Source organism: Boleophthalmus pectinirostris, unplaced genomic scaffold, assembly GCF_026225935.1.
Source record: "Boleophthalmus pectinirostris isolate CB_2022bp ecotype Guang Dong unplaced genomic scaffold, ASM2622593v1 HiC_scaffold_9, whole genome shotgun sequence".
Lineage (NCBI taxonomy): Eukaryota > Metazoa > Chordata > Actinopteri > Gobiiformes > Gobiidae > Boleophthalmus > Boleophthalmus pectinirostris.
In genome coordinates, this window is record NW_026571541.1 from 24,821,486 (window position 1) to 24,846,268 (window position 24,783).

At 37.3% G+C, this 24,783-nt stretch overlaps 2 protein-coding genes across 2 annotated transcripts in view; one reads left to right on the forward strand and one right to left on the reverse strand.

The window, feature by feature from the left end:
• The window catches only part of megf6 (multiple EGF like domains 6), an 87,563-nt gene that overhangs the window by 31,095 nt on the left and 31,685 nt on the right, over window positions 1-24,783 (forward strand). Inside the window, 12 exon segments of the mRNA XM_055166957.1 lie at window positions 2,364-2,486; window positions 6,000-6,125; window positions 7,045-7,167; window positions 9,363-9,485; window positions 10,013-10,150; window positions 11,863-11,985; window positions 13,121-13,243; window positions 13,850-14,074; window positions 14,587-14,715; window positions 17,786-17,880; window positions 17,882-17,915; window positions 19,757-19,885. Of these exon segments, the coding sequence (XP_055022932.1) occupies window positions 2,364-2,486; window positions 6,000-6,125; window positions 7,045-7,167; window positions 9,363-9,485; window positions 10,013-10,150; window positions 11,863-11,985; window positions 13,121-13,243; window positions 13,850-14,074; window positions 14,587-14,715; window positions 17,786-17,880; window positions 17,882-17,915; window positions 19,757-19,885 (1,491 nt within the window).
• Window positions 20,605-24,504, reverse strand: LOC129407231 (EH domain-containing protein 2-like). The gene is made up of 6 exons (XM_055147805.1): window positions 24,284-24,504; window positions 24,031-24,207; window positions 23,824-23,921; window positions 22,631-23,043; window positions 21,903-22,067; window positions 20,605-21,165 (listed from the first exon to the last, which is right to left on the reverse strand). The coding sequence occupies exons 1-6, from the start codon at window positions 24,502-24,504 to the stop codon at window positions 20,605-20,607; spliced, it is 1,635 nt and encodes a 544-aa protein (XP_055003780.1).

Sequence of the window (24,783 nt, forward strand, 5' to 3'; positions counted from 1 at the left end):
ATAGGAGCAGCAGATACTGGCACAGAAGCCTAGAGCGCTCTCTCGAGGCTGTCAGTGTGAAAATTTTAATATATAAATCGCAACAGAGTATAAGTCGCAGGACCACCCAAACCATGAAAAAAGTGCAACTTCTAGTCTGAAAAATACAGTAGTATCAAAAGTAGATACTCATTTGAAGTGCAGTAAAAAATAACATTAAATACACACTGTCAGACCTTACCTGAATAGTTTTAAAGATCCGGATCTATATAATAATTAGTTTAAGATCACATGTTATTATGACTAAATACTATTTGTGTTGAAAAAGATTCTATTTTATTATTTTATTATAGCTTTGTGGTATCAAAATTAAAGAAGAGAGCCCTTTCCTGGTTTCAAAATGTTTGCATCGTGACAATGCTAGATGCTACACTGAAAGTTATAAGATGCTTTAAATAGAAATTGAAGAAAGTAACTCTATAATTGTCTTCCCAGTTAAAGTGATGCTCCTTGTTGCACCAATCATTCCCATATGCCTCTAAATGAAAGATCATTGATTATACTTTGCACTTACAAGGTCTCAGCTAATGTTATCCCAACCTTAAAAACTTCATCCTCATGAGAGCCATTAAGTCACGATAACAATAGAAGGATTATGTTTGACCTTCTCTGCCTCCTCCTGACAGTGTACAGGTCCAGTCTTTCAAAAGAGAGTGGTTGCAGATACCTGATTAAAATGTGACATCACTGGTCTGCTAATTTTACAATCATTGTGAGAAGGAACATAAAAAGTATTTGCAGTCACCCTAAAAGATAAGAAACTCCCTGAATGTGAAAGTAGAGGTAATTTGAAATAAACATCATGTGGGAAAGTGACCCTTTATTCCTTTAAACTCACATTAATTTGTTTAATTTGGCACTTTTGTTAAGTTACCATATCCAACTGAACTATTTGTTATACAACCCAGTTTATTTATTTAATTATCACACATGCATTGTTAATGTAAATATACTTTATTTGTTAATTAATTTCAGTTACACATTCACAAACTTGCCTTGTTCTTCCACATGGTCTGGAGACTAAAGAGGGGGCATGTACCAGGTCAGCCATTTTTAAAACCTCTGGGGGAGGCTGTGGGCCAGACCATGTGGAGGGGAGAATTAGTTGGAGTTCCTTTTTTGTTTCATTGTTTGTGTATTTGGTTTATGTATTTTTGTGCTTATTTTACACACTGTTTAAAGGGACTTCGGCCTTCATAAAGTAACCAGCTAGATTTTGGTGTATTGCTACAGTTGAATCTGAATCATTATCTGTTGAAGGAAATGGTACTTACCTGGGGGCAGGTCCTTCCTGCCGAGGACTGTATAAAAGGTAGTGTGGTTTAATGAATTTGGGATGATGTTTGTGTAGTTCGGTAAACATGGTTGATGCATTGCATTTACTTTACATTACTTATTCTCTTAATTAGTTTGAACGGTTTATTTGTGACTAAGTTATTTCACATTTACAACTGAGGTCTGTTTTAATACGTTTTTGTCTGCTAAGACACATTTTTATTGTTAAGTCTGCCTCCTACTTGATGTGCCAGTTTCACCACACAACCAAATAAAAGGTTAGGTTTACAATAGGTGGAAGTGAAATGACCAACTTTGGCTTTTAATGTTACAATTTTTTTTAGTTCCTACGATTATAATTGCCATTGTTGCCACATCCCTAACATCTCATCAGTATCTGAAAAGACACAGTACTGAATTTGATACTGCAAGGAAGACAAAACACCCCTGCTTTTATACTCCACTAGAAAAGTTACACAGTACACCTTTAATTTAAGTGTGAACTAGTTCAATCTAGTTTTACATCAAAGTACTGAACATCATCATGCTACCCTTATGGGTCTGTACACATACATATTTCCAACTTGTCTGTGACTGAACTTTGTTTTAGAAGCCACTTCTTAAATCTGCTCCTTTAAATCACAAACAGTTGGATTGACTTTGCTCTTTCCAAAACAAGATGGGCAACAGAAAAAGACATAGCATATGGCATATTTACTACTAATTGCACGGTTATTATGAACAATGCGGTTCTGTTTTGGCTCAGTGAAAAGAATTAGGCAGCTATAAAAATTGATGGTAGCATTAAACAGAACACTGTAAATGTTTGTATGTGAATATAGTAAAAAATTCCCACAGCTGCCAGTGTATTGCTCCATTGCTAAGACAAAGCCTATTCCAGCATTTACTGGTCTTTCTGCTGAAGTGTGCTTGCTCCGTACACTAATTGACATTCCTAGTTGTCACTTTGATGTTTGCCGCTCATGGTTCTTGTAGATTTTACTGGAATTCTTTGGTGTAATAGAGGTCATGGGTGTTTGTTTCTGTAGATGTGGACGAATGCGAGGAGATGAATGGAGGATGCCAGCAGACCTGTGTCAACACCCCCGGCTCTTACCACTGCGAGTGCAGTGAGGGCTTCCGCATGCACACTGATGGACGCACTTGTATTGGTGAGTACTGCATTGATACAAGGAGATTTGTGTTGCCCATCTGCATGTTCTGAAATGTGTTATGTTGGTATATTGTATAAATCTGGCCCAATCCCATACAGTTGTGTACAGATAATATCCATGAGTTTCAAGATGAGGGCAATTTAGGACTTTTACCATAGTAATTAACAACTTTAGGACTATTGCCATAGTGATTAACAACTTAAAACTAAATATTATGTGTTTTGAATAGTAAAAAGCAGTTATTAATACCTCACTGGTAAAAAAGTTCTCAAAATGTTGCCTATCCATGAGTTTAAGGATGATGGCAATTTAGGACTGTTGTCAAAAACATGAGCACATTACCCCGATTTTAGCATTGTTGCACTGGTCCCAGTTCGTTTTAGAGTTGATTTTAAGATTTTATTGTTTGTTTCTAAAGCTTTGAATGGACTGGCCCCACAGTACATTTCGGACCTCATCCAAATTTACACACCACATGCATTTTGAGGTCCAAGGCCCAGCTCCAGCTCATGGTGCCTAAGAAGACTTAAAACCAGGGGGGACAGGGTCTTCTCTGTGACCTGCTCCAAACTCTGGAACAATCTATTTTAAGTCTCACCTCAAGACCCACTTTTATTCTCTGGCTTTTAACACCACATGTGTTGTTTGGTCCTCTGTGTCTTTTATTTATTTGATTTATTTTACTCATTCACTGCTTTTTATGGTTTTGCTTTTATTTTGATTTAACTGTTTTCTATTGTTTTAGGACTGGTATGACCAAACTTTAGCAATTGACCTTTTTAGTTGTCTTCATTTTATGATCTCTGTGGAGCACTTTGGAAAATTGCTTTGTTTGTAAAATGTGCTATAGAAATAAAGTGTAATAAATAAAATTTTGATTTGGATAGTTATTAACAATTTAAAAGAAAACATTTAAAACAAAAAGTTGCTTAAAACACAAGGCTGAAACTAATTAATACAGGCCGATATACATGGTGATATTGATATATATGTTGGTTATCTTTTTCCAGCTATTGTTCTTGTACTTGGTCATTGCAACATTGGAATGTCCCCACTGTGAAACAAAGAAAATAGAAGTATAAACCACATTATGCAAATACATTAAGCACTGATAGAACATTCCATGTAGCACAGTCATTTATAATGCTTGCTGCACTGCATATTTTTGTCTAGTCTGGGTTGTCCCAATTTTTATTTACTATTCAAACACTAGTAATGTTGTGTTTACAGCTATTTTCTTTTCCTACTAGCAGTGTCACCCCCGTGGTTTTACAAGCTGACCCCTGGCTCTTGACAACTTATAAAAGTACAACAACAGCGTATGAATGAGTGCGATAACACAGGAGACCTTACAGGAGGGATTTATTAAGGTGATTTAAACTAGGGAAACAATAGATGTCTGTGTCCTTTTAGTCCCTACAACATCTACTATAACATTCATCCTCTAGCATTCATCCTCTCTCTCCATTTTAAGTATCTTTGTCATATTTGAGCATGCATTCTTCTTACCCAGTCTTCTCCATATAGCGTCAGGTAGCATGGCAGCTAATTGGGTCTGTTTTGGTCATTACCGCTGAAAGCTGCCGGTCTCTCACTTTTACAGCCTGTCTGTGTCCTTGTGTCTGCGTTTAGAGCACCCACAAGGCACACCGCTGATATCCATATTTGGCACATCATTAAATCACAGGACTAATGGAATGGAAAGCTCATTACAAACTTACCAGGCGTACCACTGGGCCCGGCTTGTTATATCAATGTCAATTTTCCAGCTTTCCACAACTGCAAAGCTGCCATATAGATTTAAGGTGTGAAAACCACTTTATATTGCCAACATATCAAATTGTATTGGTTGTTATTAATCTTGTAATTAAATAGCTATTTTCTTTCTGGTTAGGTTATATTAAATTAGACAGCGCAGTATGTGAAAATGTCATTGAAAACTACGCTAAATGTCATCCCTAACAATACTGCTTTGTTAAAGGTGCAGCATGTAACTTTTCTGTTGGAGGTACATATCTTTTTTATTACTTTGTATTTCATCTTTTTATAACTTGAAAAAACATCTTTGTGATTGGGGTCTCAGTATGACTTAATGCCGTACTGTGGAACATCCCAGGCAAAACAATAGCATCTACATGGTGACATACAATCAGAACTTAAACAATTACAAGGCTGAATCAGATCTAACGTTGAGAACATCATGACTAAATGGGACCTTTTGAATTTCTTAAGTCTTTTAGTTCAATATGAAAAAGTGACATTCTTTGAAAGTCACTACTTTATACATGTTAACTTTTCTGCCCTACAAAAGCAGAATGCCGTAACATAATTTTTTGTCAAAAATGAGTTCATGTCATTTTGGGCAGATTTGAGACCTCCTTTATCATGTGAATAAATATTGTGAAAAATGTTGAGCTAAAATTAAGCTTTCACCCTTATTTGTCAGTTCCTGTACTCTGGCTTTGTTTCATGTGCCAAAAGTAAAGAGTCTTGCAAAGGCAAAAGGCAGTAACAGTGTATGTTTTGTTTGTGATTTAGTTAATAAATATATTTTATTTTAAAATCCAACCTCTCGCCTCCTTTTTGTTGCGACATTGGCACAGGGTCTTAAAACATTAAATAAATGCTCCTTTGTATTCAGTTATTATTATGTGAAAGTATTTGGTGTGTTTATTCATACTGCAAAGCAACTTGTCTGTAAAACTGTTTAACTGTGTAAGTGTTTACATTAGTGCAAATAGGAAATACGAAGCTCTTCTATATCATTTCAAACAAACACCACGATGACTTGTCCTTGGTGAGGTGTTCTTATAATGGATGGAAGTCTGGTGAAAATCAAGCAAATAATGATAATGTCAGTTACTGCCTTTTGCCTTTGCTTGACTCCTTATTTTTGGCCCAAGATACAAAGGCAGAGGAGAGGAACTGCCAAATAAGGGCCCAAGGTCAATATTGAGCTCAATATTTTTCGCATACAAATATTTCTTCATTATAGCAACTAGTCGTCAAATTTTGGGAGTCCTGCCTATTATACTTTTGTCTGGACAAAACTGAACCTTTGAAGTCATTTTTGTCAGTTTCATACTTTGGCGAGTTAAGGTCTTTTGCCTTTGTAGGGTAATATTGACTGTATAAAGAAGTGGATTAAGGGATTGCCAAATAGCGTTCGAATCCATTCAAGATTCTAGCGGTTATAGTGGTGAATTTAAAGCCAAGATCTTTATTAAGAATAGGAATTTATTAAAAAGGGTAGAATCATTTTAAGACCAAAATGCCAAGACTCACTGCAGCAGTTACAGTGAAAGGCGTGACAATATTCCAATTAGGTCAATGGGAGTGAGGGTCAGAAGGAGCCAGAAACCCCATGCTAACTTCCTATTTGGAAAGCAACTGCAAGTGCGTTAACTCTGTCTATTTAGAGAATGTATACAGTCTATGCTATTGACACATAATAACAGGAATTTCGCAGACATATACATGCTTCTTAACTGTCTGTATTTTTGTTTTTAGCACTGAATTCCTGCTCCGTCTTGAATGGCGGCTGTGAACACAAGTGCGTGGACTTGGGGAATAATCAGTACAAGTGCGAGTGCCGAAAGAACTACCAGCTGAAAAGAGATGGGCGCCACTGTGAATGTAAGTGAACAGATGTTTTCAGAATCTAAGAGCCGAGCCTGTCATTTGTCAAGCAGAGGATGAAGATATTACAATGTGGCTGCGGCAGTGCTGAGTGCTGGACATTTGAGAGATGATGAGGTGATTGTGTGTAACTGTATTTGGCTGTTCGGTCTCACATGCTCACAATAAGCAAGAATACTTTTTGTTTCTACTATCAAGGCTAGAAATAAAATGAAGATGGACGGGTGGGGCATCTGACGTAAAAATAGAGACATGGTTTGAAACAGGGATGATTATATTTGACCATAAATATTGGAATAGATAAAGTAGGCTATTGTCAACCTCAAAACTTGCATTTAAGTTTTGGTATCTAACTCTTATTTGTCACTTGTTACATTGCTTACTTTTTGATGTAAGCGTTTTTTTGCTACGTAGATTAAAGGACCACAGTGTAACTTTTCTGGTGGCTTTAAATGTATCTCCTCTAAAATAAGCATGTGGTAAGATTTCTAGTTTTCCAAGCAATTTTTGAGCAATAAACACACAATTAATAAAATAAATATAGACATATACTATAGATGTATTTAATGCCATACTGTGAAACATTTGACTCAAAACCTTTTCCAAATCCATATTCAAAGAAACTTTTATGCAGCAACTCGTGAGGTAGAATAAAAATAATAAAGACTGTTTAAATGTTTTCTTAGTATCATATTGAGCAAGTTCACAGTAGCTGCCATTCCAAACATTAAAATCCACTGTTCAAATTTATATGCAAAAATCCCAGCAGCGTACTTGAGTTACCTGCCAAAGCTGAAAAACACCCTTATTTGGCAGGCAGTGAAAAGCTGCTGTTAAGTGACCCTCCAACAACTCAGCACAAAGTTTAAACAATTTCCTTTGGAGCTAAACATGAGTTTGCATTTGTGTGTGCTAGTGAGGGACCCCTGCTCAGAGAGGAACGGAGGCTGTGCCCAAACCTGCCACTCGGATGAGGGGCGGATAGAGTGCAGCTGCAGACTTGGCTTCACCCTGGCCGCAGATGGCAAGAACTGCAATGGTGAGAAGGGATGGGCGATATATTGGTGTCAGTATTGATATGAGCTGATAATGATTGTGTTCTTTCTGATATCGGTATCGGCCAATGTCAGTATTCAATACCACCATTCAATATTGATATTTTTTGGCGCTTCCCCCATATATTAACCAAGCTCAGCAAGATGGATTCTCGCGATATTTATGAGTTCACAAACTTTCAAGAATCCATCTTGAGGTGCTCAAGATGGATTCTTGAAACACATTATATATATTATATATACAATATATGGCCTACACATAGCAAAACAAACATGGTGGTACAGGCGGACTGTGATGGTGCTTATAATGCCCTTAATGTGCAAATTTGTATTGCACAAACAGCAACATTTGTTTATCGGCAGCTTCCCTCTCCAGTATGACACCTGTTTTGGTTTTACCTGGTGCAAGTTGGATACATCATTTTGACAGGTATGGCGTGACTGGCTTAAAAGAAACTGGGGGGTGGCCACTTTGGGGTGGTTCACTCAGGGAGCTTGAGACATTTTGCTGCAAGTCCCTCCTTTTTCTAAACGCTTTCAGTGAGAGCCGTTCCAGATGGATAATTTGTAGAACTCAGTTTGGAGTGATGCGCTTATCAATCTGCCGTGAGCCAGGTTACTGGCTTCTGTGTGCCCATATGTCATTCTCAATTTGTCCTTTGTGCATTGAATGTGTCTTTCTGAAAAGATTAGTGAATAAAAATAGAAATAGAAAAGTGTTATATGGCATTTTAAATCATCATCACAACTAATTCCTTTATATCCAAGGTAAATACACTTTGTTATTATTTATACAAAAACGAAAAGTTAGTTTGATCTTTACTTGAACATAAGAAAAATCTGTGGTTCTTGTTATGGATTTTAAAAAACGAAATATTTGCATCTGCAAATATCCGTTATCATCCACAACAGTAAGCCAAATATCAGATATCGGTATTGGCTTTAAACATCCAAAACACCTCATGTCTAATGGTGAGAATAGAATGTGTCCAGACTGTTTTTTTTACAGTGTATAAAAATATTTCCTTCTCCTGTCTCCACTACCTTCTTTGCTTACCTCCCTTTAAAATGTGAGCCAAACATAAAGATAATTCTATTAATTCTGATGGTTGATTTTGGAAAGACTTCATCCCACCAGCTTCCCATGCTTCAGTGCAAAGAAATCTGAGAGCTGACAAAGCTTTCCTGTTTGGAAAGAGTTTTCAAGCATTGTTGGACATTTGTTTCATGTTTCCTACCAAATATTCCAAGTTCAATAGAATTAAAAGCAATGCAAACCTACTTATGATCTATGGTAAAACAATGTCCGTATTTTACACAACTTAATTATGCAGAAAATCACAGAAAATTACAATTATTTAGGTACGATTATGAATCATAGTGATTTATAACAATTTCATATTTTTCATGTACTAAGAAATAGTTTTTATATTATTATATTATATTATATATTATATTATATAAATGTTTTTTGTTTTGTTTTGTTTTATATTTTAAAAGTTGATGTAGCTAAGACTGTGCTCCAGGTTTTGTAAATTGAAGCAGTAATTGAATATTTGCTCAGCCTTTTTATTAGCCAAAAATACACATATGTATATTGTTACCTCATTTAAAACATATCCAGACTTGTATTCTGCATCATTCATGCTGCTCCTTCATAGACAGTCCTTTGTCTCTGAGCCTCACAAAACACTCAGTTGAAATTTCCTGGGACTGTGACGTCATAGATAGAAGCTCTGTGCTGTGTTTAAGTCCGTAAACCATCGCCACACTAATTTAAACTATTCATGCCATCAGATCTGGCTCCTGCGTGCTCACATGTCCAGACACGTTCCTTATTATTTAGTTAAAATGCTTTCTCTGTAGTACTTATCTCTGCTACCAATAGAGGGCAAGCTGCACCAAATCAGAATATATTGACCACTGAGGCTTTGAAATGTCGTTTGTTAATATTATTAATGCAAAATATGTGTTCTTTAACTTTTTACCTTCACTCATTTTATTATTTTTCTTATTTAATGAAACCGAACCCAAACACAGGTAAATTCCATGTGTGATATCCATGTGTCTTGCATATTTAGCTGTTGTCTACTGTATAATCTGAATCCTCTAAACACTATTAAGGGAGTTTACTCGTGTATTGACCCCACATGCGTCTTTGCTTTTGCCTGTCCTGCAGATGTGGACGAGTGCACCTCCGGCCGGGCGAAATGCTCTCATGGCTGCGTGAATATACCGGGCTCCTTCAGCTGCATGTGCAACCCTGGCTTTGAGCTCGGAGCTGACGGGAAACAATGTTATCGTGAGTAAAGACCTGATGGAGAGTTTATATGGAAAGAGTTATTAAATGTTTTTGTTGTTTGATTCAAAAAGTAATTTATGATGGGAAGGTCTGCTAAACTGCTACTGTGTCTGCAGATAATTGGCTCAAATACTAACGTAAGATTGAGTAGCTTTTGAAAAATGACGTGGCAAAGTGAAAAGACCTTAATGCATCTCAATTATAAACAATATTAATCCAAGAAACAATAAAAATGAATGATTATTCCAGTAGTGTAATAAAATATGATGTAGATTTTCCGTTGTTAGAAGAAAGCTTTTATCAATTTGACTTTTGATAAATCATAACGTGCCAGAAATTCTGCCAAAAACTTCAAAATGCAGCATAAACTACAGACTATTCCAAAAACTATGCAAACGACTGGAAAGGAAGAAAAATAATAGATCACCAGTTTGCACAATATGATAAAAACAAATTTGACTAATATATTGAGTAACATTTTGTTCCGCATATGATCCTTAATAGATAAATCCTACCTTCCTCTCCAGGCATTGAGATGGAGATTATAAACAGCTGTGAGAAGAACAATGGCGGTTGTTCTCATCACTGTGAACACACCACCAATGGGCCCCACTGCTCCTGCAACCAAGGCTTCCAGCTCGCAGAGGACCTCAAGACTTGCATTGGTAAAACCTACTATCACTTGCCAAACATGTATTTTAAAGGGACCTTATTATGCTATTTTCTGAGCCCTGGAATTGCCAATCTCTACTGACCCAAATGTAAAAAGTAGCTGTTAACTTGACAACTACCGCTTCACGACATCACAAGGTAGAACGAAGCATTTTGAGCTTCGGAGATATAGACAGACTAGTAATAAAGGATTGCTCAAATATGTGTGAATGAAACAAAACACAACTGTAAGTATGTTTTTGATAAGGTAACAAGATTATAACACAACTTAAAGCTCAAAAGAATCCATTTTGTGTAATATAAGACCTTTAAGTGACTGGTATCTGTAGACTGTTAATGGTTAATGGTATAACTTGGCAGAATAAGACAAATCAGCAATAACTAGTGACCAGTGATAGGCTTCTTTTAGGTGTAGGCCTGTCATGATAACAAATTTTGAAGCACGATATATTGCTACAGTGAAATTTAACAATAAATGATAATATTGAAACTACTTTAAACCACTGATGCAAAGTAGGATAAACCCAGTAAACCAATTTTTAAATAGACAGTATCATTAAAAGTCAATCTGCAATAATGGCAAATGAACCAGTAATTAGTTAATAAGGTCTTTATTCTTAGCCTGATTCATCAGCTGTTTTTTTTATTACTTAAAAAAAAAAAGTATATATATATAAATTGCTGCTATTTGGTTGTGACATATGTAATGTGCCGGTATATTAAGCTTTTCGCAAATCCCGTAGGAAGAAGGGCAGCAACGTCTTTCCCCTTGATAAAATTCACCAAACATTGTCTTTGTTCTGGCTTTAAATCCTCGATCTCTGGAATTGTTGCCAACACAGAAGTATGCTTCTTCACTGATTGGCTGCTGCATGGATTCCTGACCTAGTCACTGGAGAGAAATGAAATTGAGTGGAGGCACTAGGTGGCACCAGCCTGACAAATTTATTCTACCTTCTACGCTTAAATCTTATCACAATACAGAAAAATGGCAAAAATCTCCCTACTATTGCAAAGAAATAATATACACGATAAATAATGAGTCCCAAAAATGATTGGCCTGCTCTTTTCTCTTGGTGACATAAACAGTGGGAGTAATGGCTGCCATATATGTTTTTATTAGCTATGATAATCACAGAAAAAAGTGTAGATTGCTGGGTTTCAGATGACATCACAATAGACCAATAACATTTCTTTAACACCAGTAGGCCTGTCACGATAATTACTCTATCAACTTATAGTTTAATATATGAAAACTGGAAGAATATAGTGGGGTGAAATATTTATTGTGTGCATAGTGGAGAGTTTTCTGCCATTTTTAGTGTATTCAGTGTATTTTCAATGGCATAAAGTAGTTTTAATATTATGGTTTACTGTGGTATTCCTTTGTACCAATATATCATAGCTAAAAAATATCGTGACAGGCCTATAGAATTTGCCTCTAGCAAATTCTACCGTCTAGTCACTAATAGAAATTAATATTTGTGAATTTATTTTATGGATAATTCATGGCAACAGAAGTTCAATGTAATCAGTATGAAAAACTGTCTCTTGCTTTCCATCTGGGAGTATGACATCATCACATTTGAGACTCTGAAAAATATATCAATATGTTAATCAGCAATCAACATTTGGCAAATTTTGCATGCTATTTCCAAATCTGTTATGTTATTTCATGAAACCTGTTTTCTATTTTGCTCCTCAGACAGTGACGAGTGCTCCAGCGGGCAGGCCTGTTGCAGTCACTTCTGTAGGAACTACCCCGGTGGTTATGAATGCAGCTGCCGAGCGGGACACACTCTGAACCCAGATGGCTGTGGCTGCGATGGTAGGCCTTTGGGATTATTACCAGGATAACTGTGGTGACTGTGGACTGTGTTGTGGTGCAGTTACTGGTGAAACAAATGCCCAGAGCCCTGATTGCTCTGAAATGAGGCTTTTCAAGGTATTTTTAAGTTCAGCAAAAACAGGAATCCTCATGAGAACCACTAGTATATTAGGAAAGAACTACTGTGGTTACATCCAAAGAATTCATTTGCAGTTAAATAGTTGTGTAATTATCTGTACTATACTATGTTCTCAAGCTTATATGTTCATTGTGGCTCTTCCAAACCTGTTAAATGGAGCCTTTGTTTTATGCAAAAGAAAAGTGAAAAAAGAAAGTTAAATTGGGTTGTTTCTTAGTTCTTTTTTATATATTTTGGGACCACAGTGACCTTGGTAGATTTGATTAATATAAATAATAATAATTTTCTTGTGGATCCATAGTTAATCTAAGTCTAAGTGTCTCATAACCATATATTTAGTGTCTCACTCCTAGCTCTGATCTCAGAGCTCAGTGCATTATATTGTTGTGCCATGGAGCAAGACACTTTCTGTACTATTCTGTATTAATGTCATATGATTAAGTGACAGTGCACATTTACACCAGTCCTATTCAGCTTTGGCTACAGTAGTCTTTAGGTTTCTCAAAGACCAATGTAAAGTCATTACTATTATAGTAATTATGAAGTTACATTACTATGAATAATATAATGTGTAATACACTTTTGTTTATATTAAAAGTCAAATGATGGCTGCAGTTACAGTGTTTATGATAGGTTGGACAACACATTTCACCAAAACACAGTTAATCATCATACCTGTCTTTTCTCAATTTAGCCATTTTTTTAGGTTTAAATTTTGACTTCCTGGTTAGAAATCACACTAGGGAGTACACAGAAATTATATTTGATTAATAAAAACACAAGAAAACACCTTTATTTTGTTGAAAGTAACAGAAAAAAACTGATTATTGCATGTCAATTCTGCTGAATTCTCCCTTGTGTGATGTCACTTCCTGTAATTTTCAACTTTTCTTCACTATTTGCTTCTTGATATGTGTAAACATATAATTTATATTTACAACAGGTAGAAAATTAAGTAGTCATACGCACTGTAAATGTATGCATTTGTTTTTGCAGATGTTGATGAGTGTCTGACAGAGACCTCAGGATGTGAACATTACTGTGTCAACACTCTGGGCACGTACGAGTGCTTCTGTCGACAAGGCTTCCGCTTGGACCAGGACCAGCACTCCTGCATCTGTGGGTTTACTGTAGGAAACCAGTGTGAAGAACAATTAGTATCCTGTGAATGCAATAATTTAAAAATAAAAAAGTTAAAAATTTATTTGCAACCTTTCTGACAAGTGTTGCAATCATGATTAGATTTGTATGTTTTTAAACCAGGATTTTAGTTTATAACAATTTTAAGTCACAACTGTGTACACTTAATTAAGGCGCTGCGTAGGCCATTTTAATTTTTAATAATTTAATTTTAATTTTATTTTATTTTTGTAAATCCATTCAGATATGACAGTAGCGGTTGCACAAAATGCTCCCCAAGAAAAAAACAAGTTAAAGGGGCTGTACCTGCTTTTTTTTAAACATTATAAAGTAAAGTTTTTGCAGATAATAAATGGTAAAAGCAGCTCTTAGGCTCAAAATAAGACAAGATGATGACCAAACTCTGCTTATTGTACTTAATATTCAAGATGCTAAGCAAGTGTTATTAAAGAGAGGAATGACTTTGCACCACTGCTGTTTAAAATAAACCAGGTTTGACTGTAAGACTAAAAATAAGGTACAGCACCTTCAAAAGTGTGTGGATTTTACTTCATCTATATTCAGGACTATCTCTTTTGGTTTTAGCTCTTTATGCAGAACTGGATGAAGAAGAAGAGGATGAAGAGGAGGATGAGGGCCAGGTGCCAGCACTACCAGACCTACTGTTTCGAAATCCTCCCCGGCTCCTGCATTACACTGCGGCTTTACACACTGGATACAGCAATGACCAGAGCGACTACAGCGATGAAGAGGAGGAGAGAGAAGCCCAACGAGAACGACGCGGGGAACTGAGACTCAACAGCCAAATAGGTATAGACCAGAAATTCTCAAACAATACTGAATTTATTTAGTGGTCATAAGAATCAGGCTTGCTTGCTCTGCTTTAAAGTTACACTACGTCACCTTCTCGTCTTCCTGGAGATGTTATTGCACTGCCTAGAATATTGCGCAGTGTAAATTACAGGTCAGATCTGTGGAAAGGCAATCCCACTCACAATACTAATACATGTCTTTCAGACAAACAAAACAAAACCTGAAATAAAAGTAATACTGTGGAGCTTTCCAGGTAAAAGAATAGATCTTCCTGAAGACGAGCAAGTTGCAGACCCCCACAGGAAAAGTTATATATAGTTCACCTTTAAAGTTTGGACTAGTCTTGATTTAGATCTGTTCAGACCTGTAGTCCTGGTTTTACTTCTGCAGTCATGTTTTAGTACTTAGAAAAACGTATATTTCTGTTTCATTGCTTGACTGTAACATATATTTACTGCAGCCATAATAGTAAGCTAAATTAAAGTTTATGTGTGTGTACTTGTTTTCAGTTTGTCTCGAGGGCTCGTTTGGGGATGACTGCACTCTGAGCTGTGAAGATTGTCTGAATGGAGAATGCAGTGAGAACAAAGATCGATGTGACTGCTCTCCTGGCTGGACCGGGAGCATCTGTAATCAAAGTAAGTATGACCAATTCGAGGCAGAGGGACTGGCAACCAAATGAGACTCACATGAGGATAATTCTGCCTTAAGTTTGGATAATCAGTTCCAAACCAAAACATTAACAACCTGACCATCGTGTAGAATATGTTTGTAATTATGAAAATCCACTTTTGTGTTTACTAAAATCAATATTTGATTGATTTGAACATGTTTACCTCGTATGGGACAAAGATAGGTCATGTTTATACCATTTTAAATACAAAATCTACTTACTCTATTTTAATGTATGTATTTATATATTTAGTACTGTTAGACAATTCAGAACCTTTTGCATACAGTTTTGGGCCTGGCTACTCTTGGTGCTGTTAACAGAGACCCAGAGTAACTAAATCATGTTACCAGATTTTGTGCTATACTGCCACCTCTTGTGTTAAGCAGTAACTACTCCTTTCTTATCAAAAATGTTTCTTTCTTTTCATGCAGTCTTGTGGAGGTTGTTGTATTGTCAGACATTTCAAGACAAAAATATTTTATATTTCTTTGATATTACTATGTAGTCTTAGTTCTGATATTGGTCAAGTCCAGTTTTGTCCTATTTTTACTTCATGTTCAAATAAGTATCTTGTCCCCATACTAGTTTTAGAATCATTTAGTGTCAGACTAGGACAATAAACTGCATTACATGTATCTGTTAGTAGAATTCTTTCATAGCCCTGGTCATATTACAATATAAAGGAGTAAAATTACACATTTCTCATGACTATAATTTGTCATAGTTCTAACTTTCCTTGTAGATTTAAACAAGTCAGACTGAATTATGTTTGGGCCCATCCCTGTAATATATATTAACCCAGGGCCCTCATGCATACAGCAAGGTACTCAGGTTTTTCCCACTGGGCACATATTCTCCCAGATCCCTCCAGCAATGTGGTCCGGTCTGTGATGAGATAGCTCCCCACATGCGTGCATCCATCCTGGGGCCATGTATCAAAGCCTGTCAGCCTTCCCTGTGCGCGTCTGCCTTGTTTATGGTCCACCCAGCCCGTAGCATCAGGGGAACCAATCTGTCTTCTGATGGAGCCCGGCCAGAACCCCAAGCATGTGTAGAGCCCCTGGCCAAGGATGTCCACTGTCCACAAAGCAAGTCTACCCATTGTTCCCTTACACTGCTGTGATCTATGTGTCTGCCCTGGCTCGTAATCATAGTAAAAAGAGCCATGTGGGATGAGGCAATATGTCACCCAAATAAAGGCTATAGTAGTGGTAAGGTGGTACTGTTGAGATGCATGGCCTGAAGGGGGTGCTTGAACTAGGGAGCAGTCATCGTAGTTGTAGGTGAGAATGTAGGTAGAATGTCCCAAATACACATCGAATTTCAGATGATATTTGGTGGCGTGCAGTAATGTTGTTTGTCTACTTTATTACATTTCATAGTAGAGACAGGATATATAAACAAAAGCATGGATATCCTGTATGCATTCTGTTTCATGTTACCTCTGTACAGTGGTATAAAGTTGCGTTTTGCGTCACGTGTGAATGGACCTAATGTACATAATGTGTCTTTGGACTTTGACACCCCTTACAAGTACAAGTACAGGCTATTTATTGTATCTCTACATAAATGGAATGTGCATTAAGTGGTGTAGTGGGTTGTTTACTCACCAACAAGAGAGTAACTGATTCAAGTCTTGCTCAAAGTGGTGTTGTTGTTTCCTTGGCAAAAATGACAAAACCTACAAAAACAAATTCTCAACGCTGATGTCTATTAAGTAAAGGCATTAGATGAATGGTACAAAAGACTATGGATGTAACAATAAGCAAAATATCAAGACATCGTATTGTCAAAGTTCTCACAATAATATCGTGAACCATCACAATATATCGAATTATAAGTCTCTTTGCTTAAATTAAGAGTTATGGTGCAGCAATAGCTAAAAAAAGACAGAGGGAACTACATAGACCATGATCCTTTGCTCCATTTCAGTGTAGACTACAAGAAGAAATAACAGTTCTAAGCACTTTTAAGTCTTAGTTCTTTGGATTAAGTCTTGTCAAGGCATTTTAAGAGGAAAAAGTAGTATATTAACAGTTTTGTTAGCCTCCACAAAATATCACAATAAATATCGTATTGAGATATCGTGAAAATATCGGGCTGAGAGATTTGAATATTGTTACATCCCTAATCATGAGCCTCCCCATCATATCGTGAGCTTTCCTACGATATTGCAATAAATATCGTACCGTGAGGTTTATACCGTGACGATATTGTATCGTGAGACTTGGATATCATTACATTAAGTATTTATTAAAATGTGAAAACCATAAACAACTATAAACACTGTTAAATAGAGCTGCACAACATATTGCAATCGGATTGAAATCGCAATATGAGCTGGACCAGTAATTAAATGAGAAAAGTTGCAAGTATCTAGATAATAGAACGTCCTCTGCAAAGAACAAAATATATTTTTATAGATTTATTTTTGTAGCTGCAGTTTAGATCTCTACAAGAAACTGATGTATAAACTTTCTGATAGTTTTGTATTACTTCGTCAGTTCATATTTCAGTCTTCTCTCAAATATTAATACCACTGTAGAGAATCCTACTTTTTAAATATATGCTGTACAGCCCTGTTGCTAACATTATTGCCAATATCATTTTACAGAACTGCTATCTATTGTATTTGTTATAAAAACATAAAGAAAAATACTACAAAACCGCATGGGATTTGCTACTTTATTTTCCTTCTGTTAACTTTAAGCTGTCATGAGTGACGTGTGATGTAGAGGGAGTGCAGAGGCAGCCTAACACTTTAACAGATCTTAAACAGCCAGCTGGTTCCTGCCGTTCTCACTAACAAGGCCAAGAAGATTAGAAAAGCCAGCAGGGCACATGACAAAGAGGGAAAGCACAAGTGATGACGGATTCCTGACCTCCAGTGCACAACCCCGATTTAACATATAATTTGTCATCTCCAATTTGGGAGGATTTAAACTGATGTAATGTGCTATAGCAAAACACCACAATTGTTAAAGGGTCAGTAGGTCTTTCTATTGCAATTGCTTTTAATTCTAATGTCTTCGCAGCTTGCCCATTGGGGACTTATGGGAAGGCATGCAACAGTCTGTGCCGCTGTCAGAATGGAGGCTCGTGTGACCCTGTGACCGGGACGTGTGTCTGCCCCCCCCGGAGTTCAGGGCCAGTTCTGTGAAGACGGTGGGTCAATACATTCTTTACAGCTCCATACATGAACTCTTATTTGTAACCTGACAGCAACAATCAATGTCAAATGTGAAGTGAAATTTTCCACTGGCTGGCATCTGTGGAAATAATATAATAATAATAAAATTTTCCAGCAGGTTTCGATATTATTCATCTTTCCTTCTTAATGAAATTCATAGTTAGTGTGTTATTTTTGACATGTCAGTAATCAAATTTAATTACAGTGCATGACAATGTGTAATCTAAAATAAAAACACAGAGGATTTGATTTGAGGCTCAAAAGCTATCATAAAGTGAAGATGACCAAACTTGTAATGTAAAAAAAACTTATTGTGAAAAGTAAAAAACAGTCAAAAAGTCCAAGATACTCTGTTGGAATTAGAATAAAAGTCATTTAATAGTTACATGGGGCCACTTTTTACTTTTTCACAGCAGGTTTTTACATTACAAGCTTGGTCATCTTCAGTATATGTGTAATCTAAAATATTTGCTTTTGGCCCAAAACATTACATAGAGAATCTAAATTTTTCTATTGTTTTAATTAGTGCAGTCATGCGATTAAAAAAATTGAGAGATTAATTAATTATGATCTGTAATTAATTAATCAAATTAATCTCTTTTTAATCTCATCTAAAAATTGCTGAGAAAAGCCTTCAATTTTAGGTATTTTAATTTAAATTCATTATTACATTATTGTGACAGATCAAAAGACTGATATAGAACAAAAACAAAGTGACTTTATAAAGTCATTTATTGTTTAACAAATCTCTCCAAATTGGTTGTTGAGCCCAAGTCTCCATGAATAAGAAACTGTTTGCTGTAAAGTAGCAAAGACGAGGAAATCTGAACATAATAACTTTTGTCTACTTAAAGACAATAAAAAGTCCAGTCTTTCCTTAACCATATTAAAAATATTATTGATAGAGAAATGCTTTATATATGAGATCACTGGTTTTAGTCCTTGTTTTAGTCCTGGTTTAGACCTGCTTTAGTCCTACTTTAGTCCTAGTTTAGTCCTGGAATGGGTTAGTCCTGGTTTTAGTCCTGGTGTTAGTTCTGGTTTTAGTTCTGGTTTAGACCTGGTTTAGACCTGGTTTTAGTTCTGGTTTTAGTTCTGGTTTAGTCCTGGTTTAGTCCTGATTTAGACCTGGTTTAGTCCTGGTTTAGTCCTGACTGGGTTAGTCCCGGTTTTAGTCTTGGTGTTAGTTCTAGTTTAGAGTTGCACAGGAGGAAGCGCGGTTTACGCAGCGTACGCGAGAAAACGCAGTAACTACGGAAGGAAACGTGGTCCGCGCGTTCTCAGGTTAATGACGATGATGAAGGTGTGTGTTTGTGTTTTTGTGTGTTTGTGTGTGTTTGTGTGCGTGTCCCCTCATGTGGCAGGTCACTATAGGACAGTAGTGCAGACATCATGAGCCTATGCAGGTTGTTTTCACCGGTGACATTTAAGCTGTAGGCGATTTTATATTTGTTATTTTCTTTTATATTTCACGTCGGGAGAATAATTTCCAAGACACAAATGTGTTTTTACCTGTGCACTGCTGCCTCTGTTCTACTGGCTCTTCGACCTCGTCCATTGTGCGACTGATGCCGCCAACGTGAACATGATGTTTACATCGCAATTTATCCAGTTATTCATATAGTAATGAAACACAACACAATGATAAAAGACAACAATTTATTCTGCCTGAGTAAATCAACAATATGACTTACATTTTGATAAAACATAATTTTAACATTTGTAAGTGTACACTTTACAATAAAACTTACACAAACAGCATCTGTGTGAGTCAAAAATGTTCTCCAGACTTACTCAGAGTTGTTTCTGTTTGCAGGCTGTCCAAGAGGGTACTTTGGAAGACACTGCAATAGAAAGTGTAATTGCCCTAACAGTGGACATTGTCATCGGCTGCTGGGGGCGTGTCTCTGCTCTCCTGGTTTATACGGCCGCTTCTGTCATCTTCGTGAGTACAGTAGCCTACCAACTCAACGTTAAATGTATGTGCTCTTTAATTCCGAATAAGGTATTGTTTTAATCTTCAACAATTTTAATTATTGAGTTAGACTTAGTTCATAACATAATAATATATAATAATAATATTTCACTTTAGTAGCAAGGTCTAAAAAACATAATAGTAGTGCATTTTGTAACTTTTGGTTCACCACCTGCTTGTCACCATGACGATGTAATTTTTTTTGGAATCTTCCACATTGTGGTAATAAGTGTATCTGTCTGAATGGATACAATTAGGGGGACACAACCAGGTCAGGTTACAAGACAGATCTGTGGAAAGGCAACCTCACTCACAGTAAGAATGCATGTTTTACAGTAACACCTGTAACTGAATAAATAGATAGTTTAATGCAACATTATGTAACGTTCCAGAAAAAATTATAAGATCTCAGTGTAGAAAAACAGGTAGCAGACCCCCTACCAAAAAAGTTACAGAGTGCACATTTAAAATACACCAAAAGTTTGGGCTCACATGAAACTTTAGTTTTGTGAGCATTCTCAGGTATTCTTGCCTAATGCATCTGTATCTAAATCTGAGGGAGAAAGGGAGTATTTATACTTTGTTGTATATTTTTGAAAGTAAAAAAGTATATACACAAGTTAATCTATTGACTATTTACAAATTCTATACAAAATATGTAAAATGAACAGTTTTTTCAAGAGCATTTGTTACTCCTCCTGGCTTGGTGCGCTGATCTTCTTTGACGGGGGCACCAGGTGCGAAGGGAGCTCTCTGGGCAGGTAGTAGCCGTCCAGTTTCCCTTCTATGAGATGAACCGCTACTGCAAACTCCTCATTGTCCAACATCCCGTCCCCGTCCACGTCCGAGAGCCTCCAGATCTGAGCCAGCACTGAGTTGGGTAGCAGGGTACCCGTCATCCACTCTCGAACTTTAGTACCACTGAGTTTGCCTTCACTTGGGTTCAAATTGTAGAAGATCTCGTCATACTTTGGCTTGTACTTCTCTACCGCCCATTCGTCAAAGTCTTCGTCACTGCCCTCTTCTTCCCTGGGAATTTCCTTAAAGGGGTCTCGTCTGTAATGCTCTGGCTTAAACGTTCCCAGAAAATCGGCGTCTAGCACACCTGGGAGGGATTTCTTTGATAGCTCTTGTATTTTGAGCAGAGGGACCAGCTTGGCAATGTCGATGGTGAGAAGTTTGTCCAAGGAGGCCATCAGACTTGGTTTGAGGGTCTTGAACTTTGAAAAATCTTGGCCCAGAAGTTTCTCCTGAATTAGAAAAATCATTTGAAAAATTAGTATGGGAAACACACTTTATTGTAGAGCTGAGTGATTAAAATGTATTTGTGGTCTGAAAACACAAACCCCTGCACATTTAGGCTAAGTTATTCTATTAAACAGTGAACTCCATACACACCTTCTCTAGAGTAATTTGGATGATTTCAAGCCCTGGAATTGAAAGTTTCTACTGAACAAAAGGGGAAAGGTAGATGCTAACTTGAAAACTACCCCTTCATGACTTCATAAGGTGTAATAGAGCATTTTGAACTTTGGAGATGTAGACAGCCTAATAATGCTGAATTACTCAAATATGTGTGAATGAAACAACCCCAAGTATGTTTTTGAAGAAATAGCAGCACTAACATGGCTTAAAGTTCACAAGAGTCAATTTTCGTAATATAGGACCTTCAATGTAGCCCTATGCTTAAAAACAGGCCCTTTTTTCCACCATCTTCTATTGTTCAGCCTTTGTCAAGCTGTGAGTGACAAGTTGATTTAACCAATTACAGTGAAGTGTGAAGTCTCAGAAGAAGAAAATTGCTTTAGTTACCTCCTAAAACTATTTTTACATAAATCATTATAAAATCCAAATTGCAATCTAGGCTGAGAACTTGTCATATCTCCCACCTTTACTTGGTTTGTTATTTATGAATCATAAAAATAGATATGGTTTGTTATTGTGAGCAGATCAGAAACAGGTGGGGTTTCCAGAAATACATTTTCACCTGCATTTTGGTACAATCCGGGAAGTCTCCCGCTGGCACACGCTGTTGTTGCTGGATCTTGCGGAAGATTTCTGGAAGATCATAGATGAGGTTGTGCTTTTTGGTTTCTTTGCAGAAGATAGTGGGCATCTCCTTCTTCAGATGGCCAATAATGTGAGCATGAGCCTGTGTGGGAAGAGCAAATTAACATTCATGCACAGTTACAGCAGTTACACTATATGTGGCACTATATATATTTTTTGTAAACAATGTACCAAAGTAACATTTATGAAGTTATATGTTTCACTGACTAGTTTAGACTCTGATTCATATGATTAAACTTTTTGCCATTTATGCCATCATAGTATGAGTTTAAATATGTTCTCTGGATCTGTAGTCATTTCTAATGCTTAAAGGTACATCATGTAACATTTCTGGAGGAGGATCTGCCACCTGCCATGGTGTTTAACTTTTTATTTATTTTTCACTTATATAAGGGGTTTTTATCTCTCAAAATAACTTGAAAAACATGCATTAGCGCAAGCTGGATCGCCTTTTCATAGATCTTGCCTGCACCTGCTTGTCACCACGGCGAAGTGTATATATAATGAAACAAAGCGGTACCATCTATGGAGACAAACAGGGACAGGCCCCCTCCAGAAAAGCTGTATAATGAACCTTTAATTCAATTGCAATATTTAGTTTGTTTACAAATAATGTGACACCATCTTTAGTAACTACTTGCTTACCCTCACTAATCTGGCCCTTTTAACCAGATCATTCAGCTTCCTTAAGGCAGCATTGCGTGGCAGGTTCCTTATATCCGTGAGCAGATCCTCCTCCTCCAGCTCGATCAGCTCGTAGTGGTCACACTTCTGCCTGGGCTCAGACCAGAACGACCCGATGTACACCTTCAGAATCTCGGGGGTTTTGAACACTTTCCCCAGCGACCACATGAGGGCGCCATACACCCTCATCAGCTGCTGGGAATCCACTGTGTCTGCCTTGTTGAGCACCACCCGCAGTTTGTCCTCATGGCCACACAGAGCCCCAAAAGCCCGGGTTAGCTCATCCGAGAACTCCAGCTTGTGTGCGTCAAACAGCAGGATGATCCGGTCTACTCTCTCGGCGAACCAACGCAACACCGCCGGAAAGTCATAGCCTGCAGAGAGGGGGAGGAGGAGGGGGAGAAAGAAAGGATAACACAGGGTTTTCATTAGTGGCGTGTGTGTATTGTGGCAAGACTGCGCTGTCTCAAAGCCTGGAGGAATGTGTAAGATATCCCAGCGGCCCTTGTTGATGTTGAGCCACTTCAGTTACACCCATGGATTAATGGTGCTATTAAACACAGCATAGCCAGAGGTGACTGACTGCACGGATCCTCCCAACTTCATGCTCTTTCTGTGCTTCTGGCTGCTCAAGATTGCAATAATGATAATAAAGTTTGTTGACAAAACTTTATTTGATACAACAACATCTTATAGCTACTGTTAAGTGTCAAAAATTAATGTATAGTAGTTGTCATTGCAAAAGAAAATGTAAGGCTTTCATTTTGAATCTTGACAATAGAATTGATTCAGAATTCACTTGACAGAATTACATTTTCTTTTGCAGTTTATTGAGGGATTGCATGGACACCTATAGTAGTAAAATAATTACAAAGGCGCTTGTTCAGTATACTGTAAACCTCATGATATTTCGTATTAGTATGACATTGTTGACACTACCTAATCAGCCAAAGTACTAGTTTGTATACTTTCATACTCACTATAGGACAATGGTGTAAACTCATGAGTTTACAAATAACTGATCAAGATTTCCAGTGATAGCCTCCACAGCAAGAACATTTAGATGTCTTATGTAAGCTTGCAAACCAACAACAAAATAAGACATGACAAAAAGTAACATTTGCATAACAATAACAATTGATAACCCCACATACCTCGACTTAGTCTCCGCCTTGCAGCAGTTAATATCCCTGGTGTGTCTATAATACTGATATTTTCAAGCACCGGATTTGGCATTTGAACACACTGGAATCTGTAAAGAAAACAACAATAGTGCATGAAAACGTGCATGGCAATCAAAACATTCAAATAACTACTTTAATATTAACAGCTATAAAAGTACTGTGAGTTTTTGTTGGTACCTGTTCAAAAAAGTATTCCCAAAAGGATCCAAGTTTCGGAATGGTTTCTTGGGGTCCATCGTCAAAGCATTTCCCGGTATTATTCCCTCTACATCTCCATACATGAGCGCAGTGAAGCAATCTGTGGTTGGCTCTGGACCAACTCTGCCTCCTAAAAAGTCTTGTTCTATAAGATACCTATAACCACATAATAACTTTACCAAAATGTATAGATATATACATGAATATTACTGCAATTATGTAATTCAAGTACCTTATAAAAGTGGTCTTCCCTGTCGAGTACTGCCCCATCACTAGAATCATCGGCTTGTTGTCAAAATCTGCATCCTCATAGCTGGGCGAATGAAAATGATGGAACGAATAATGTTTTTCAATTGGCAGCAGTCTTTTGTAATACAGATTTTTCAGCTCCTCTGTCACCAAATTGACATCTCCGATAGTTTTTCGGTTGCTTCTTAGCCTGCGAAGTGACATGGTTCAAAGTGTATGAGCCAAAGATAAAGGGGGGACTATAGAGCTGCTCCGGCTGGCTCCCCTCTCCAAGCAAACTAAAAGATGGAGGAATGCACACAAGCGGTATTATCAGTTTTTCTTCTCACAGCTGTCGGAGTCGTGGTGCACGCTGGACATTAGGAGGGTGGGGAGGGTGTAACTAGAGCCTGCAGCTGTACCTAACTTGAAGACAGCGTCAGGCGGGACAGGGTGGAGTGGAGAGGCGATAGCTTTTGGGGCTGGAAGGGGAGAATCTTGGCA